Source organism: Ambystoma mexicanum, chromosome 3q, assembly GCF_040938575.1.
Source record: "Ambystoma mexicanum isolate Mex_15411 chromosome 3q, UKY_AmexF1_1, whole genome shotgun sequence".
Classification (NCBI taxonomy): domain Eukaryota; kingdom Metazoa; phylum Chordata; class Amphibia; order Caudata; family Ambystomatidae; genus Ambystoma; species Ambystoma mexicanum.
Genome location: NC_090926.1, coordinates 853,440,356 through 853,459,909, shown reverse-complemented (window position 1 = coordinate 853,459,909; position 19,554 = coordinate 853,440,356). Strand labels below are relative to the sequence as shown.

At 44.7% G+C, this 19,554-nt stretch overlaps 1 protein-coding gene across 2 annotated transcripts in view; it reads right to left on the bottom strand.

Moving 5' to 3' along the window:
* The window catches only part of DGKE (diacylglycerol kinase epsilon), a 222,576-nt gene extending 203,865 nt beyond the window's left edge, over window positions 1-18,711 (bottom strand). The window contains exon 1 of one of the 2 annotated variants that reach the window (XM_069654942.1): window positions 17,794-18,711. In XM_069654942.1, the coding sequence (XP_069511043.1) occupies window positions 17,794-18,233 (440 nt within the window). In that variant the 5' untranslated portion in view covers window positions 18,234-18,711. The remainder of the gene's footprint in view (window positions 1-17,793) is intronic. The other variant, XM_069654941.1, reaches the window with a different exon arrangement.
* Between the last annotated feature and the right edge of the window lie 843 nt (window positions 18,712-19,554).

Genomic DNA, 19,554 nt, shown 5'->3' with positions numbered 1-19,554 from the left:
AATCAACATTTCACTTTGCATTTTAGCTATGCACAGTTTTTACAACTACAACAGGCTGAAAGGGGGAGTCTTGCTGTACAGTGTTTTAATACCATTGTTTTCCGCAAAATGAGCTCCTAAAATGAACTGTATTTTGCTGTCCAGGGTGTGCGGGTAGATTGATGCCAGTTCAGCTTTTGGTGGGTCTCTAAATGAATGATTCGCCAGTGACTGTCGCAGCTTCACTGGTGCGGATGGCAGGTGCCTCTCTGCTTCCCAGTCAAAGTTGTTGGATGAAGGCTTTGCCGCCGTTTTCTGGTGTGGAACATTTGCACTGCTGGGATGTTGCCACTGTATCCTAGGAGCGTTTGTCAACAGACCGACGAATGCACAGTATATACTCAATGCATGTGCAGTCTAAAAATACCCAGAGCATATTTTGCACACAGCTGCTGCGTGATTACTCTTTTGAATACACAAATAAGCAATGCCACTCGCGCCCAGGCGACTATGGGGTGAGCACAGAAAAGAGACGCCTTAGGAAAACCGGCACGTGATTGCTGTTCCATTAGGAGCCCAGCCGCAGGGTACTCAACAGTGGGGCCTGCTGAAAGAAGTGCGTCATCCACTTTCTGTTTTTCAAATATCGTGTGCCTTGCCAGAACACAAAGATTTGATTCAGATATTATTAGGCACTTCCGGCCTGGACCATATGGGCGAGAGCAGTGTTGAGCAGACACGTGTTTGTTAGCAGTTTGATAAAAGGTTGCATGTATCCACCATGGCTTTCACACACTGACAAATTGCAACATCCTCAGCCTTCTCGCCATAATCACTAATATTGACCTAAACATTGAACTAATAAGTACCTTCCTTTACAGCATTCCACTCTCAAAATGATCCACCCGTTCCACAATGACTTGCTGGCCCCTACACCAGACCCCTTGGTCACAATAAACACACTCCTACTTTGTGGTGAAAAGGGCCAACTGGTTCTAACATCACACATCAGCCATTTTGTTTTTGTTTCCGACCTTCAGATCTTCAACTTTGCTTCTTCCAGATCTACTACCCTCTCGCCCATTTCTATCTTTTTACCTTTAAACATCTAAAACCTTTAAACATTCAAACTAGAAAACTGGAACACATATATAAATCCCCCTTTCTAGTGGTTTTACGAGGATGCCTTCCAGGCATACAACAACACAGGCCCTAATATGAGCAAGTACCACAACGTCTAGAAATTCCTCCCCGGTCCATGAATTACTCACACATTTGAACCTCGTCCAGGCAGTGTGAAACACATCTCAATCCCCCGCCAAAGTGGGATGGAGTGGTCGGCCTCACTCACACTCAGATAGCGGCAGAAGAAAAATAGGCTGTTTGTTCTGTGCATCTCCTTCATATGATAGGTTATTTGATATGATTGGTTATTTATAACGCGCTTAATACCCAGATGTTTCTAAGCGCAGACCCGGGGATCGAACCTGTGCTGCTCCGTGTCGTCTTGCTTCCAAGGCGAGCACGTTGCCCCTGAGCTATCCTCCCGAGACGATTGTTTAATAGGGAGCGTGCAAAAGAACAAACGGAATGTAGGTGGTAGGGGTTACAGGGCACTTCTGTGCCACCCACCTCCCTGGCACAATCGCCTTTGCAGCCAGGCCATCGCCCCAGGCAGCATGTTCTCTCCAGCAGGCTCACGCTGACTGTGTGCAAGAGCAGCGTTCTGGGATATCATGTAGGTAGGTCTGTGCGGGGCGAGAGGGGATGGACGCACTGCTCTCCTACCCGGCTGCATGCATGAAGCCAATTCCTTACAACTGGCATGAGTTGCCGGCCACAGCAGGTCAATAGCTAGAAAAGGTCATGCCTGTCTGGTCACATGATTCCCATACCTGCCAGGTAAATAAGACAAATGCACGATCATATGATGGCAAAACCGGACATGAGTACTTGAGCATATGACAGGCATTTCTGGGCAGGTAAAGGCAATAACTGACATATAATGCGAATAGGCATGACCTGCGAAAATGACTTGTTCCCCTCATGTGTACACAAGCACCTTCTGTGTTGTTTCCAGCACAGAGCCCATAACCCCTTTCTGCCAATGTCCATGGGAACAGGAAAAACCATTTCAATACAAAAGTCGAAGCAGTTACTTTGACCACAGCTTGTTTTTGAGGCCAACGGCAATTCAATTCGTCAGACCTCAAGACCAGCTCTACAGACATCCTTGTATGTGTACTGCTCTAAATTAGTGGTGCCATTAAAAGCAGTTTATGAAGCCACATAAATGTGTTTTCAATTTACTTTCAGTACCTTGCTTCCTTACAGAGGTTTGCTTCTGAAGAATGGTAGCTCATGCATGCCCGAGCTTCCCTTGTATTTCCCAGAAGCACATGATGGTTAGACACTGTTTTCCATCAATGTACCATACTTGCATTACCTTACTTGGGCTTCATACTAATGTACCTATGTTTAGCTCTGTCTATAGGAACGTTAGCACTCTCTTAGAACTCTTGGAAATATATCTCTGATGGAACCTAGTTTCAATGCTCAGTGACCACCCAGAGCCCTTTCTATGGGGCCACTACACCTTGCTTTTGGCTGTGTCAGTCCATCCTAAAAAAACCTAGCCCTGCAGGACCAACGATAAAAAATATTAAACATGTTATTTAAGAATGTAACAGACCCAGAGACAAATTCTCCAGAACATAGGGCAGGCCTTCTTACAAAATGAAACTAAGGACACACTCTAATTAGATATGGACCTTTACTTCCTTGCCAAGTAGGATTCAGGATAAACTGCTGCGGATTGTAACAGACCAATGGTGTATGGGGCCCAGTGGTGCCAACATTACTATCCAGGATCGCAGAACCTGTCATGTTAATGTGTGTATTGCCCCTGCAGCATAGACTTCTCCCTCTCAATCACGCTCTGCGGAGGCCCATATGTGGAGCTCACCCATGAACATCTACAATATTGCCTCCCCCTATATACTCAGAAGCCGAGCAGGCTTTGCAGAACTCGGTTTCTTCGAGACAGGCTGCATTCTGATGGATTTTGTCTCATTCATTTATTTTACATTAAGCGGCTCTGGAACAGGGAGAACCGCCCAGCCAGTTTCGGGGGGAGGGAGCAATTGCCACCTTGCCCATCTCCACAGTCCGCACCTGGCAGAAATCTATATGATAAAAGATATTTCTTTAGCTTTTTTCTAAGACCCGCCCTTTCTCTTTTATTAGTAGTATTTTTTCTATTTCTAATAGGGACAGGCTGGATGTTTTAAATAAGGAAATACATCCCTGCAGTCCCACAGGTGCTTGCCATCCACATCACCTTCATCATTAATTGAAAATCATGCTGTACAATAAGCTGTATAATAAACTTGTACATTTAAAAAGCCAGCACGCCCTATTGCCTCAGACAATGATTTTTTCGATACATCTTACTGTGACGTTTCTCAGTCCCCCAATAACAGCCTCTCTCCTATAAAAGAAGGAATCCATTGGTTTTATCTGTTGAACTTATTGGACGTTTGCCTAAGATGTGATCATATCTTAATGCCCCAGTAACGACCTTTGAAGGCTGCTGCCTTCTTTGTTGAACCATGGCTCTGTGCCAGTGTATTCAAATCATGAGGTTCCACGTTGGTTGGCGCAGAGGCTTCGTAAGTGCTGAAAGTAGCATCTTTCATGGTCATCCATGCCCCATTCCCCTCTTCTGTGGCCTGCACCAGCTACAAGTGTGGTCCGCCATCACATTTAGAATGCAGGGTTAGCCTTTGAATATTTCTAGACGTTAGGGACATTCATAGCCGACATGCTTTACCTGAATACCTGCAGCATAGGTTTCACCCCTATGTACTCTGCCGTTCTCTGAACTCTGAGAACAGATTTCTTATTTCTGTGCCTAGATTTCGGTTTTCCCGAATTGGTGGTCGTTCCTTTTCTGTGATGGCTGCCAAACTGTGGAATGCTCTGCCTATTAGATTGCAGTCCACTGTGGTCCATCTCCAGCTTAGACGTTCATTAAAAACCCTTCCTTTCTGATAATCGGTACTAGGCCAATGCAGGTGTTCTGATAGTCTTGTTAGTGCCAGGTTGCCTTTTGGTGTTAGTTGCGCTGTACCTTTGGGTACGAAATGGATAACATAACATACCCAACTCACCTCCCCTTTCTCTCCTGTCCCCAGAACCCCTGCCTCTCTTGATCTATACTTACTGGCACTTCAGAGATGATCCTCACAATTTGGCACAGCATAAAACGTCGACATGAAAGAAAGCTAAAAAAAAAGGACAAGGCCAGCAGTGGTCAATAGGTCCAAGCTTCCACCATTTTATGCAAAAAAGAACAAGGTGCAGCTGTATTTCGCAATTGCATCAGTGGAATTAAAGAAAGTTGTAGATGACGCATATTTGGAAATGTCTGTTAACTTCCAAAACGGCCACAGTGTAAAAGACTAAAAAGTGCACATAATCTCAAAGGAAAAGTGCGGGATCAAACAGACAAAGACACTGCCAGCAAACACTCTGTGGAATCCATCTGCTGAGAAATACTAATGTCAGACAACAGGACAAATGGACTTACTTTGTGCCAGACATTCACTACTGATGTTTGCCTTCACTAGGAGAGAGGTCTTCTCAAAATCAATCGTTTGCAAATATTTCTCACAATCATTTATAAAATGAACCCCAAAAGCCTGGTGAAATCTTGACATATAAAGACTTTCTCTTTAACATATGGACTAAGTCTAATTAAGCAATGGAGTACATTTAAAAGAACATTCCACAACAACCACAATAAATCACACATTCATCAGTAACAATAGGTGATATTTTCTCTTTATAAAAGATGATTAAGGGGCATGTGGAAACCCTCCACGATTTTGATAAAAAGGTCTTCATTTTAGAATTTAATGGACAACTTGTGTTGACAATTGTACTTTCACAGTTTTCATTTCTACACACATTATAAATGCAAACACCCTACATAATTTGCCTCTGACTACTTTACCAATAAAGTATTGTCCAGATGCGACAGAAACTTCTTTTTAATAGAACTGGAGATAGACAATCACATGATGAAAGATTTGGAAGGATGCAATTTTAGATAATTCTTGGTGGAATATTTCTAAATCCTTGTTAGGTTGCACAGCAGACCATCTATTGTTTAATCAAAAAAGTCAAAAAAGTCATTTTAGACTTGCCCAACTTAGGAGGGAAATTATTAAGTCCTAATAAAGCACCATCTGAATGTCCTAAATAAAGGTCAAAAACCAAGTGGCAACACACAACCTTGTTTTAACCCTGTCATAGTCAGAATGCCTGGTGAATATTGGCCCTCGTTATTCAACCTTAAATACATTGTCGTATGTCTATGGTGTAAGATCAATAAATTCAGGAGGCCTGTTGGTTTGTCCACTTACCTAGTCTGACCCATAAATGATGTTGACCCACAGTGTCGAAAGCTGCAGTATTATCGAGACATGCCACATACAGCAGAAGGTTGGTACCACATAGTGCCTGATGTTTTAAAGCATTTCAAATAAAGCCTCTGATTTCCATCCATAGGCCCTTCATGGGATGTACATTACTCTCCTGCCCTGGCTCCCAGTGGCTGCGAGGATTAAGTTCAAAACCCTCTGCATTGTCCACAAGGCCTTCTGGGGCCTGGGGCCTCAATACCTCCAACTCTCTTCCTAAATATCTTCCTTCTCAAGCTCTTCTCTCATCCGCCTCCAACTCCCTCAGGGTCAGTCGCTTCTCCAATCAACAAATTGGTAGTAGAGCTCTTTCTTCGGCTGGGTCTTCCCTCTGGAACAGCCTCCCTGCCTCCCTGAAACTTGAGGAGAACCATCTCCGGTTCCGGCAGCACCTCAAGACCTTCCTCTTTGTTTCTGCTTTCTCTCCTCCTGTCCTCTGCTGAACACCTGACTGAATCTGTACTGGTCACCTGTCTACCCTCTGATCTCCGGACCAGGTCCCCTCCCTGCACACCTGCACTGCCTGACAGGCAACCCCAGCACTTGGGGGGCTGTTTCTGTATCCCTACAGTACCCATCAGCTCTTGACACTTGATGTCTGCACTTACCCCTGCACTTGCCACTAGCTGGCCACACTTTTACCTACTGCTTTTATTTATTCAATTTATTTTTTTACTGTTATTCCTATGTATTGCACTGCCCCTTCCCCTACCCACACGTTCCCTTTCCCCCTTCCTCTGCACTTGCGCGAACTCAAGGGTTCACTTTTAATGATAGATAGGAATGACCAGAGAAGATGTCCAGATTGAAGGAGGGTGTTAGGCTTCAGAATGTCCCCATAAAAAAAACATAGAATTTCCACCCAAGTAACAGGATCGTGTTTAATAACTACTTTCGCTAGGCCCTACAGGTCAGGGGCACTTGGACTTTTTAATTTATAAATTACAGCAATAATATCTCCCAAAGATAAGCTGCCCAGCCCAGGATTCTGTGCCCTAATCCTATGAGGTTCTATAATGCTAGCTTTAGATGAAAAAACCTGCTGAAGGTGGGCTGCCCACTTTTCCTCTGTAATAGGATTAGACAGGCTGAGAGTTCAGCTGATCATTCTCCTTCATTAAACCCCAAAATCTCCTTGATTAGGCAGGACTTGAGTGATAATTACATCGTGCACCATTTATTTGATACTTTTGTGTTTCTATGGATTTTCAGCCAGGTTTTACAAATCTCGTTGTGACTTGTTTACATGCAGTCTATGTTAACCCATGTTGAGTTTGAAGGCTCTTAGTCTCTGTACGGAGTAGCCTTTTATCTTGTTGACTAATCCTATAAAAAGGGGCCTGAATAGAAGATTGATTAATTTGGTCAAAAATTCCCTTTATAAATCGAAGACGAAGCTTTAATAACTTTAGAGAAAAATTAAGGTGACAACCAACTTTGGTCACATTTGCAGTGGAGGACAGTGGCGAAGAACTCCATTTAACCATATTGTTATTTTTATCCATGTTGTCATGGAATTAATGTTTTAAAAGATGAAAATAGACACTTTTTCCTAAAATTGGTTTCTAACCCCCACTTAAACAAAATGAGTCTTTCTTATTCATCAACACTACAAATACAGCACATAAAAAGATTGTCACTAGCCTTTGTTTGGGTAAAAATAATAGACCCAGAAGAATCAAAATAAGGCACAGAAACAAAAATGTAATCTAAAGTTGATGTTTGGATACCATAATCTCCCCATTTATCCAACTGGAACATCTCCCCGAACTCTACCATTTATCATTACCATCTCCCATGCCAGTGCTTGGGAGAAATAGAAACAGTGCATGCAGCTGTGGATAAATATTTCCTTGCAGTGAACCCCTGCTAGATGTGGAGATTAGCCCTTCCACCCCTATTTATTTATTTAATTTGGCATTTGAAGAGCGCGCCTAACCCTGATGCATCTGGGCGCTAAGATTATTCATAAATTACATGTTGCAGAGTATCATTACAAGTTGTAGGAATAAAGGTTACTGGTTACATACATATGACAAGTTATATGACATGTTGCATGAGTATAATTACAAGTAGTAGGCATCAAGGTTACTGGTTACATACACATGGCAAGTTATAGGGAGCAGTTGGATAATGCATACAGCTCAAAAGTTACAATTCAGGGTTACGTTCAAGCTAACTTGCTAAGTGGGTTATTCTGATGTGGAAAGTCGAGTTTTCAGGCATTTACGGAAGGTCCGGAATGAAGCCTCTGACTTGAGAGAGAGTGGTAGGGCATTCCAGTGTTTTGCTGCAAGTACTGGAAAGCTGTTGCCACCTGCTTTCTGGAGTTTGAACTTAGGGATGCACAGGAGGTTTGTGTAGGTGCTACGTGTTGGTCTGTTGGATTTGTTCAGAGCAAATTTGTTGGATAGATATTTGGAAGCTGACTGAGAGATGCATTTGTGGGTCAAGGAAAGGGTCTTGAATATGATTCGGTCTTGAACCAGCAGCCAGTGGGCTGCGCGTCTAACCTCACTGAAGTGATTATTTTCAGGAATGTTCAATGCTGCTCTTAATGCATTGTTCTGAATCAGTTGAAGTTTTTTTATATTGCTTTTATTGGTCCCCAAGTAGAGGGCATTGCAATAATCCAGTCTAGACAGGATCAGTGCTCTCGCTAGAGTAGTGCAGCTGGCTGTGGACAGGAATGGTCTGCATGAGATAATGAGCTTGGATATGTTGATGATATTACCGTCAATTGTGAAGGAGCCGTAGTTATCATTAAGTTTGTTTGTGCGGTTGCGTGGACCGATGAGGAGAAGCTCAGTCTTTTCATCATTAAAACAGAGGCCATGCTGGGCCATCCTGGCCTGTATGATTTGGTAGATTATGTTGAGGGATTTAGAATCGAGGTCATAGGAGCCTGTAAGAGGCATGAGGATTTGGGTGTCATCCGCATAGTTGGTATAGGTGACACTCAAATCGTCAAGGCGATCGAACAATGGCTTAGTGAATATATTGTGCGAACAGGAACTGTCCGACCATTACAGTGAATAAGTAAGGTGCTTTCTCTGCTGTTGCACTGTGGCCCAGAAAGAGCAGCAGTACCACAACCTTACCTGGACTGTCTATTACGGTCTGATCTGGGAGGATTGATATTTTGATGACAATTCCTGAGGCGGCCTCTAAGTGCAATGAACCCCAACCGGAGAGAGGTGCAATGGAGAAGGTGCATCCCTGCCCACACTTGCCAGTGTCTGCCTCTACAGGATCTGCCAAAACACACTCAGGGAAACCGATTGGTTATACTTTATAGTTTATCCTGAAGTGCTATTTTAATATGTTTTTAACACACACGAACACTTCGTGGGGTCCACTTTTTAGCGTGGGAACTGGTAGTTATTCATGTGCCATTTAATGGGTGGCCTCATATTATCTTTTCTTCTGGAGTAGCCCTCATAACATATGCGGACTGCTATCCTTCGGATTGGGGTGCGCGGATCTTCTGCCCATAAAGAAGTGGGGGCGGAGATTAGTGTCTGGGTAGGACTTGGGGCCACATTTCAAAGAGGAACTATTTCGTAGGTCATGGGACCTTTTTTCTTTTATTGACCTTCGTGCGAAGTGTGTGGACCCCAAGTGATGGATCACTCTTGTGATTGCTGAATAAAATAATACTAAAAATGGGGTTATTTCGGTCCAACCGTTATCACCTTCTCCTTTCAGGTGGTCTTGTTTTGTTATATTTTTGTTTTTTCTGGCTTTTCTGGTTTTACCACCACGGTTACCGCCGGACTCGTAATGAGGCCTTAGTCCCTCGGCTAATTTTACTTGGTGGCTAGGTAATGGAGGTGGTGGGGTGGATTCTCTGTTTGGGTGATGTAAACCACTGGTCTTTTTTCTATTGGTCGATGCGCCAGCTCTAGGGCCATCCAATGGCTCTACGTTTCTGAAGAGGCAGCTTGTCTAAGAATCCAATTACAACGGCGAGTTAATTTGTACTTTGAAGAAAACGTTTGCAAAGTAGTATGCATAGAAGTCGCCTGGACACCTAGGGATGTCTGTTTAAGAACTTTTAATGTCATTATTTATCTGACAGGTTGCTAGTGCCAATAATTTAAGAACATATTTGGAATTTGAGATTTCTAATCGCAGGGTGAATTCTGTAAGCAAAGAGCTTGGTTTTGGTTCAGGACTCAGTACCTCATTTTCCCAGATGCTGATGTGTTTTTTACAATAACATATGCTCCAGAGGAGTCTAGGCCCTTCCACATCCTCCCACCTTGGTGGAAAGTGACACCAAGTGATTCTACAGATCATGGAAGTGGAGTCAGGTGGTGGGTGCATTGGATTGGTGCTGTCTTTTGTGGCGCTCATGAAGGTGGTCATGTGGATCTGATCTCTTAATGTTCAGGTTATCTGTGATCAGTAACTCCCTGACTTATGGTTGTCCCTGTGAACAACTATTTATCTAAGGACACAGATGCTTTTCCCCATTTCAATAAAGAAGTCTTGTTAGACTTGTAATGCCTGTCATTGTATTACATCCTTAAATCACAACGAGCAATAAACTGCTTCTAAAAAAAATACAGATGGTGACTGAACCGGAAGTACCTTAGTGGGGGAGGAACACTTTCCAGAGGAAGGGTCAAAAGGTCAATGATGATGAAACCAAATGCGTAGTCATAAGGAGAGCTTCTATGACATATCAGGGCCAAGGCGAGAATGAATATTTCCTCTAAACTGAAAAATATCACATTCCATTCCAATTCTGGAATGGGTGATCAAACAAGGCAAGCAAAATATGCTCTCCACGTCAGAACGGCATGTAAATCTGAGAATTGAAAAGTGCAAACTTGCTAAGACCTGCTTTTTATTGGGACGCAAGACGGACGAAAATGTGACCCAATCTCAGGGGGCCCTAAGGAGAGCCTATTCATTCCATTGGTGGAAGAGTGGTGCTGCTCGGTTTACCTTGCGCGGCCGAATGCTTAAGACTGTCCAAAATGAGACGAGCTGGAGCCAATCTTAAAGAGATGCAGGAACCCTGTACTTGGGTAGTTGTGCGGGAGGCAAAACGCATGAACTATCATTACCAAAAGTAGCCTATGTCCCACAGACTGCAAGCCACAAGCTTGCCGATAATTATGGTTAGGATGGTTGGGTTTCCCGTCCAGACAGTAACCGCCTTAATATGCCGTATATAAAACTCAAACTGCAAAACATGTATAGTCAGTCACACGCCCCACAGTTTTCCACATGCACCAGCACATCATTTTGCAATATCCAAAAGTCAATTATTACTTGATAATAGCGATGATACAATTTGGGGCCTCTGTATACCTATCAATGGGGGGAACTTGTTTGGTGGCTAGTTAAAGCTTTGGTGAAATCCAGAAAAGAGAATGCAACTGCAGTCTTTCTGCTAGTATGCTCCCAAAGGTGAAGGCACCCTGTTTGTTAGGTTCTTAGGCAAAGTTTGAATGCAGTACCCTCTGGGAACACTACACACAACTCTGACTACATGTATAGGCAACCCAACCTTTGGTATAAGCTTGTACTACACCGTTTTGGTAGCGTGTTGAGCAGCCAGGCTTATCTCAAGAAGGTAAATGTGAGCTGTAGTGGTGTTACACAAAGATTCACAGTTACAGGTATTCAAATGAACTCTTACACTCAAGGTTTCTTGCATAAACACGTATTAATTTATTTATGAGTCAGTTATAAAGCCTTCTTTAGAAGGGAGCAATATATTAGTAACACACAAATACAATTCAATACTGTTCACTTCAAGTTGCTGAACCAGTTAAGACCCTTTTGGGATGGCCCACAGACACAACCTACACCCACAGGTGACTTCAATAACTAGAGAACTGGGGACATTAATACCTTACTGTTGGCCTTCAGAATACTTTTAGAAATTGGTAAAAGGCAAAGGTTATTAGAACACAAGAGATCACAAATATTCTTAAGTAGGCAAATACTTTTATATCCCCCAAGAAGAGTCATGCAATTCAATAGGCTAAGCTAAAGCCACTAGGCAAAAGTCTTGTATAGGATGAAGCACTTCTGGTAAGTAAATGGAAAAGTCTTTTCACAAGTTCTTAGGAGTCTTTGATGAAAAGAAGAATCAAATGAGGGCCACAAGCTGATTAGGCTTGTGAGTTGTAGAACTTTTAAAGCAACTCTACAGTATGAGGTAAATTCTTTTTAGCTTGTTTTACAGTACCTTGGCCATGAAGAAAAGATGCAGCTGATGACTTCTGTTCCTGTGCAGCTCTGCAGATCTTACTGTTCCTGGGCCTCAGTCGTGGGGACAAGAGGGAGGAAGTCGGGGGACTCCTGCAATGCACTGGGACTGTCAAACTGGCAACCGTCAAACTTCACTTTCAGTGGCTGTTTCGTGTTTCAGCTCCTCGCGTCTACCGCAAATAGCAACACTGCAGTTCCTGGCTGTTGAGATGGACTTTCCTTGCTTCTGGGGTCCTGCACTCTGTTGAGGGGGCTCAGGCTTGGTCGGTCCTGCTTCTTGGGAGTCTGGAGGATCTTCCAAAAGCTCTAGGCCAGCTTAAAAGCAACGCACACAATCTGGTGTTCCTCTCCCTGGCTATAGGGTTTCCAGCAGCAACTCTGTGGAAATTCAACCAGCTCTGAGATGGATGTCCAGGTGGCTTACTTTGGAGTTCATTAGTCCCACTAACTCAAGGGGGGAAGTCGTCCTTGCAGGGGCTTCTGTGTAGATGCGAACTTGGTGTTTCGGCACTGCAGCAGGGCTTCACCGGGAAAACCAACGGTCCAGGAGTTGCAGCAGGCGTCCTCTTCAAGATCTTCTTTGGTTCCTTCATCCAATGGTCAACTCTGCCTTCCAAGCCAAAAGACTCGCCTTTTATTAATTTCTCTCCCATTCATTCCAGCTGTCACTCACCCAGCAGGGTGGCTGTCCTTGCCGGACCGTCAGCCAGCCAATCACCACAGAGTGCATTTGGGTCTCTTAGGAGACTAAGCACAGGGAGTTCTGAGCACCTCCCTCACTTCCTGCCTACCCCAGACACTCTGGAGCCAGAGGCTGGTTTCACTCCTGAAACCCGCCAAAGGCGAAATAAACAGAGACCAAACCTGGTTTGGCGCACAGAGAAAATCTCTAGAAGGACCTTTCCACAAAGAACTGGCGAAAAAAGTAGATCGGGGGTCATTTGGTGAAAGATGGCTCTGCGCCATTTTGAACAAGATGGCTCCTGCGGTTGTTTTACCGGAGCCGCAAACGCAGCCCGTGGTAAAGAAATACCATGGTAGTTCAAACGTAACCACTGCCACCAGCCATTTAGTGAGGAAAGGGTAACATACATTTTTTTACATGGGAACCTAGACAAAAGGGATACTAAGTAACCCCTCCAGCACTATTGTAAGATCGTGTGTGCTAGGTCTAGAAAGTTACAGTCAATTTCACTTTACTGCTCTGGGAAACAGTAGTTTATCCCAGAGAAGGTATTTAAACCTTTGGGAAATCTGGAAGACTTCCCTGTGTCACTGCACTGAAGGTGCTTTGTGACACAATGTAACAGATGATGCCTATGGAGTTTGTCAGACTCCATAACAAAAAGAAACACAGAGGTAATATTCACATAACAATACATGAGGGAGTGGGAAAAAGGGTCACACTGTCTCCAGGTTAAAGAAATCAAGTCCTCAAAACCCAGGTCTCTAAGGTGAAGGGAATTAGCACATTTCTGAGAATTCTCCCTAACACTCACCCCCCAACCCCCAGACTAAGAGACAGCAGGATTTAATCCACCCCTGGATAAATCTCCTTACTCCAGTCAGTCATACCTTCTGGAGAGACCATCAGCATTTTGTTTATTACACCCTGACCTGTGTTCAATGGTGAAATCAAACCCCTGTAGGCTGATTGACCATTTTAACAATGTAGGATTCTCCCCCTTAATCTGCATTAACTATCTCAAGGGCTGGTGGTCTGTTTGAATCACAAAAGTAGAACCATGCACATATGGTTTAAACTTCTTCAAAGACCACACAATGGCAAAATATTCTCTTTCTATGGTTGCCCAACTTGTCTCAGGTTCCTTAGGTTTTCTACTGATGAAGCAGATTGGGTGTTCCCTGCCTTTCTCATCCAGCTGACTCAGAACTGCCCCTATACCTGTATTGGAAGCATCTGTCTGTACAATAAAGGGTTGGTTGTAGTCAGGAGCTCTTAAGACTGCAGTCCGTCAAATGCCTTAGTAAACTCCTCATTCAACCTGGCCTTCTTGGGGAATTTGGGTGATGAGATCACATTTAAGGGATAAGCTATGGTCCCATAGTTCTCAATGAAGTTCCTATAGTAACCTGTGAGTCCTAGAAACGCTCTCACTTGGGTTTGAGTAGTAGGGGTGGCCCAGACTTGTACAGCCTGTACTTTGCTAGACAATGGCCTTATTTCACCTCCTCCTACCTCATGTCCAGGGTAGACCACTTTACTCTGACCAATTTGACATTTACTTGCCTTTATGGTCAGATTGGCCTGCTCAAGAGCCTGCAATACATATCCTAAGTGATCAATATGCTCTTTCCAAGTAAGGCTGAACAATGCAATGTCATCCAAGTATGCCATGCAGAAGTCCTCCATCCCATTCAGAACATGATTGACCAACATTTGGAATGTAGCAGGTGCATTCTTTAGTCCAAAAGGCATAACCTTAAACTGGTAGAGGCCTCCTGCCGTAGAAAACACAGTTTTCTCCTTGGCATGGTCTGTCAGAGCTATTTGCCAATAGCATGAAATTAGGTCAAATGTACTGAGGTACTTGGCTGAACCAGGTTTGTCCACCAGCTCATCTGTCCTAGGTAAAGGCTGGGCATCAGTTGTGGTGACTGCATTAAGGGCTCTATAGTCCACACAGAATCTCAACTCCTTGGATCCTGCCTTTGTTACTAGCACAACTGGACTAGACCAAGGACTTGTAGGACTTGTAGATGGCTCTATTACCCCAAGATCAAGCATCTTGTTGACCTCTTCCTTTATGTGGTTCCTTACATGGTCGACATGCTGTAACCTCTTCTTTTAAGAGGTAAACAGTCACCAGTGAGAATCTCATGCTGGCCCCAAAAGGTCAAGCCTGGTTTAGAGTGAAAACAGAGGGATAAACTGATTTAACCAAGGTTTGCACTCCTCCTGTTGTTCCAGTGTCATATCAGACGAGAGATTAACTCCTTCTATCTTTCCATCTAAAGGCTGTCCCCTGAGAAGGTCAGGTAGAGGCTCACTCTCCTCCTCCTCCTCCTGATCAGAGGCTAGAAGCAAAGCTCCCAGTTCTGGTCTAGAAACATAGGCCTTTATTTGGTGTTAAAGACCCTGGGGGCCTCCTTAGGATTGCCTAAGTCCACCAAATATTTGACCTCTCCAAGTTTTTCCACAACCTTGAAGGGTCCAATCCATTTGTCCTGTAAGGTCCTCTGCCTTGTAGCTACCATAACTAGAACTAGCTGGTCTTGAGTAAACTCATGTCACACAATATGATCACAGGTACACAGTTTTATAGTTATTTACACATTCCTACCAAGTGTGTAGCCTAAATCTAACTTGCCCTCCAACAACTAAATAAACCCTCGTGAATTTCTTATATGGACCGCTTATCTAGATTTAGGCTACACACTTGGAGTCCGACTTCTCTCCAAGTGGTAAACGTGTGCCGAACCAGCAAAACGAGCATGTAAGTATTGGAACCATAGACACCATTGCTGACACTCTGCCGGCATACAGTGCAAGCCTCCATTAATGGCATCCTGCCTCCCCAACAACCCACAAACGTCCTACTTGGGGCCTGCCACCCCCTAACACAAATACCATACCACCTCCCACCCTAACAACACAAATCCCCTACCTGGAATTCTGCTTGCCCATCCCTATTAAACATAAATCCCTGCATCGCCTCCCACCTCCCCAGACCACGCAGAGAGTTAACACCCCACACCTACTCAGTGCAATCAGACAATGAAGGCAACCAGAGTCAGGCCATTATTCTGCTTTAACGAGGAACAAACAAATAAACTATCAGGTACTAGTGATTAAATTGCCTTTTTGTTCTGCAAAACATAGCACTATTCCTCTGAAATGTTTCCTTTAAAGCGTTTTTAATTTGGTTGGGCTAGTGGCAGTGGGCTCAACTGTGACATAAAGCAACTCTCTAATGAGAATGTGCATTTAGGGCCTTTCTGTCTAGTTAATATATGAAAGGTGTTTGGATATGTGCTTTGGCTATCTAAATGTTAAACCCCTACACACAGCTGTTTCTCAAAATTAACATTTAGCATTTTGACAAACATATTAACAGCTGGTCTCGGTACTGCCAAGGAGACAAAGGAACAAACCAAGCTCAGACACAACACCTTTCCATCTGCACGAGTGATTGTGGACCATTGTTCACTCAGAAATGGGTGAAGGTCATATTTGCTGTTTATTCATCTCTAGCAGCATTTGAATGCGGGGGCAAGATGGATACCGTCAATGCTCGGGAGAAGAGGCCAGGTCAGAGTAGCCTTTAAAAAAAATAATATGGGTGTAAATGCTACAGAGGAGCCTTCAGCACGAACACACTTTGGCGAGGGAGTGGAGACAGGGCGATCTTGCAAAGCCCACTCTCCAAGCCACCAGAAGGCTGCAGTTCAATATATGGGGCAGATTTCCTTGTACGTTTGCGCACCTGTCTATGGTTTATATATATTGCTTTGTAGTAAAAATGTGATGCTTGTGAAATTACCCTTTGAAGAATGAAAGGCTGAATCGTGTGAGACCTGCAAGCCACTCAGAATAATTCAGGGTCGCCGCTGCTTTAACGCACCAGACTATCCAAGCAGCTTTCTTTATTGCCCAAAGATATCAAAACAAAACAAAAACAGCACTACACCGGCAAAAAGACAAAATTGACAAAAGCAACAGCACATTTGGTGGAAAAAAACTGCAGCAAATATGTTGCTTATAATAGGACTATACTTCGATCAAGTATGAAGTAAATGTTAAAGTATGTTTTAGTGCTGCTATAATTTGTTTAATTGTGTTGATGGCCATCAGAGTTATATAAACAAACTTCCCCTATGTATAATCCAGAATTGTTATTTTTATTGTATTTTTTTTAATGCATTGAATAGTTAGACCTGATGTGCAAAATCAATTGTAACACATGAATGGGTGCTTACGCATTCATCAAACACAAACAGCCTCTCTGGGAGAGTTCTCTCCATTCTTTGGCTTGGGGTGAGTAGTTGTGTGATGGAGTTCACGCATTTCAGATTTCCTCTTGACTTGTGTTCATCATGAGCCGACATGAACCATTTTAACATTTCTATGTGAGCTGTAACGAGGTTTTGAAACTCCACTGCAGTGACTTTGCAACTGGATAGAGACTGCAATTCATCTGATTCACAAAAGCAGTTGCAAATTGCAATATCCATTGCAATATCCATTTTGTTCATTGCAACCTAGTCCTTTTGCATTTGTGAAACCTCCTACTTTGACTGGCACTGGTTTTGAATATGCAACAACCTTCTGTACATTTGGTCCCTTCATTTTGGTTAAATCTGTTTTTTTTCTGGCTTTTATACTTTAAATAAAGATGCTGCATTTTTTACAATGAAGAGAAATACAATTATTGAATGCATGTAAAAAGTTTTTTTTTTTTAATAAGTGTGTTTGGAATATGATTTATTAAATAAAGCAACTTTTCGGCTTCACATTCGGCTTTGGACGAATAGTTGACAAACTATTCAGTATTCGGCCGAATACTAAATATGCTATTCGGCACAGCCCTAATTAGAATGCAGTTCAGTCCCACGAAACAAAAATTCAGTCCAGCTGGGCACATAATCAGTCTCCTTGACTCACCTACTCTCCTGACAGTCTGTCACAGCACCCTTTCTCTAAACAGATCTCCACCGTTCACTAAAAGGCACTTAGCCACCCCTCCTTACCTTTGTTTTGGTTAAAATGCACACGTATTTTAAACTTCGGTCTCCAATGGTGTTCACACCACAGCGCTTTGAGGCCATAACAATGACATTAGGCGCTATACAAATGCCATATAACATAACATAATGACAGACATGGTTATGGAGGCACATACCTATAATCCCAGAGTTTGCCAATGGTTTTGTGGCAGAGAGCTATACTTGTAATGTCAGTCCTGGGTCTGGTGGCATGCCCCTCGATTCCCAAAGTAGCCAGAGGCATTGTGGCAGTGATAGGTGCCTGTAATGACAGGCCTCTCAGTGTTTGCCATGGCAGGGTGGCAGTGGCGCATACCTGTAATGAGCGACATGGCATGGTGGCATATACCTTACCAGTGACACATACCTGTAGTCGCAGAGTTTGGGCTGGGTGCCACACTGTTGCTTGCAGACCACACAGTAGCTGCAGAGGGGCACATTGCCCCGCATCCAGTGATGCAGCAGGTCCTCCTCGGTCCTCGCGACGATCTCCTTGCAGCCGAACCTCTTGTCCGTCTTCCTGAGGCAGGCCTCGTCGGCGCAGAGGCCGCAGCAGTCGCACGAGTCGCCCTGCATGATGTGCTGGCCGCAGAGGCAGCAGTAGGTGGGCTTGTGGAAAAGGTCCGTGTAGCGCCAGTCATGCTTGTTCTTCCTGAAGATGTTCTTCCTGAGGAGCTGCCTGCGGGATCTCTGCACGCTGCACCACAGGGTGATCAGCACCGGCACGACCACCGCACACAGGGTCCAGAGCGCCAAGCTCTCGCCCGCAAAGGCCCCCCAGTGGGTGGCCATGTGCGTCCCCTCCATCCCCGGTGACCAGCCGGCGCGGGGCCCGGGGGGCTGTCAGTGTAAACAGCTCATATCCGCCATGTCAGTCTTTCCCGAGCAGCGTGCGGAAGATTCGGGGGCCTTCAGATAAGCATGACGTGAAATGGGGCCAGAAATACCGTTCCGTGTCCATTCCGTTGGCACCGAGCACCGGGCTGCGTACCGTGCAGGAAGGGCTGTGGCAGGCAGCACAGGCTGCAGGATCTGAGCCTGCGCCCTCCCGGAATCAGCGCGGCTGCCTCAGCCCTTCCAGCCACCCGACACCGCGCATACTGCAGGCTGCAGCCGTGACCGATCCCGGAGAGGGGGTAAGGGTTCCGCAGCACGTCACAGGACCTGCTCGCAACCCTGTGTCATCAGATGGGGAACGGATCAGCGCAACCCACTCACCGAGCGAGTGTAGAGCCCGGGGCTCTGAGCCCTCTGACAGACAGGATACGTCATTGCCCAGTGGAGCCCTCTAACGGAGGGAACGGCTCACCGACAGCGGAACTTCGGAATAGAAAGGATGCTGCCCCCCCCCCCCCGGGCGCCGGAACCATCTGAAGCGGGGCACGCATCACTGGCAGTGGAAGAGAACCCTCGAAAACAACGGAAATGTCACGGACATATCCATCCACCTCGTGAGCCTCCAAGGAGGGTAAAGTCAAATGAGGGTAACTAGAAGTCAACAGAGTACTTTTCGTTTGGGGGGGATAACGGTTTGCTGGGAGGGGGATCCAACTGCAGTGTATGGAAGGACGTGTGCATAAGAGGGTGACATTCATTTCAAATGAGCGTGAGTGGGGTCTGTGATGAGCTGTGGAATCCGCTGACAGAGAGGAGCCATCACTGCACACTGCACAGGAGAACCTGGGGGTAACGCAGCACCACAAGTGCAGGGTGAGGGGAGTGAGTACAGAATACACACTCACCTCCCTATGTCTCTCCAAAATGGGTGCTTCATGGTGAACTTTGAAAGAAGTACACAGATAGCTGAACAAAGCCATGCAGGATCCAAGAATCTGAAAAACATAATATACAAAAATGAACATCTATATTTGTTTCTAATAAGGACATTGTCCATTCTGTGTCACTCACCACACTCCTCGGCCATCACCCACCCCATATCCATGACCCATACTTTCCCTTACCCCGCTCTGAGCCTGTCACCCACAATTTGTCCATCAACTACTCGGTCACTCTGCACCCACTTTGCATCCGTTTTACACGCTCAATGCGCCATCACCTATTCTGTGCCCACTCTGTGCCAATTCACTTACTATGTGCCCGCTAGCGCATTAAGTAACCCTCATCAACC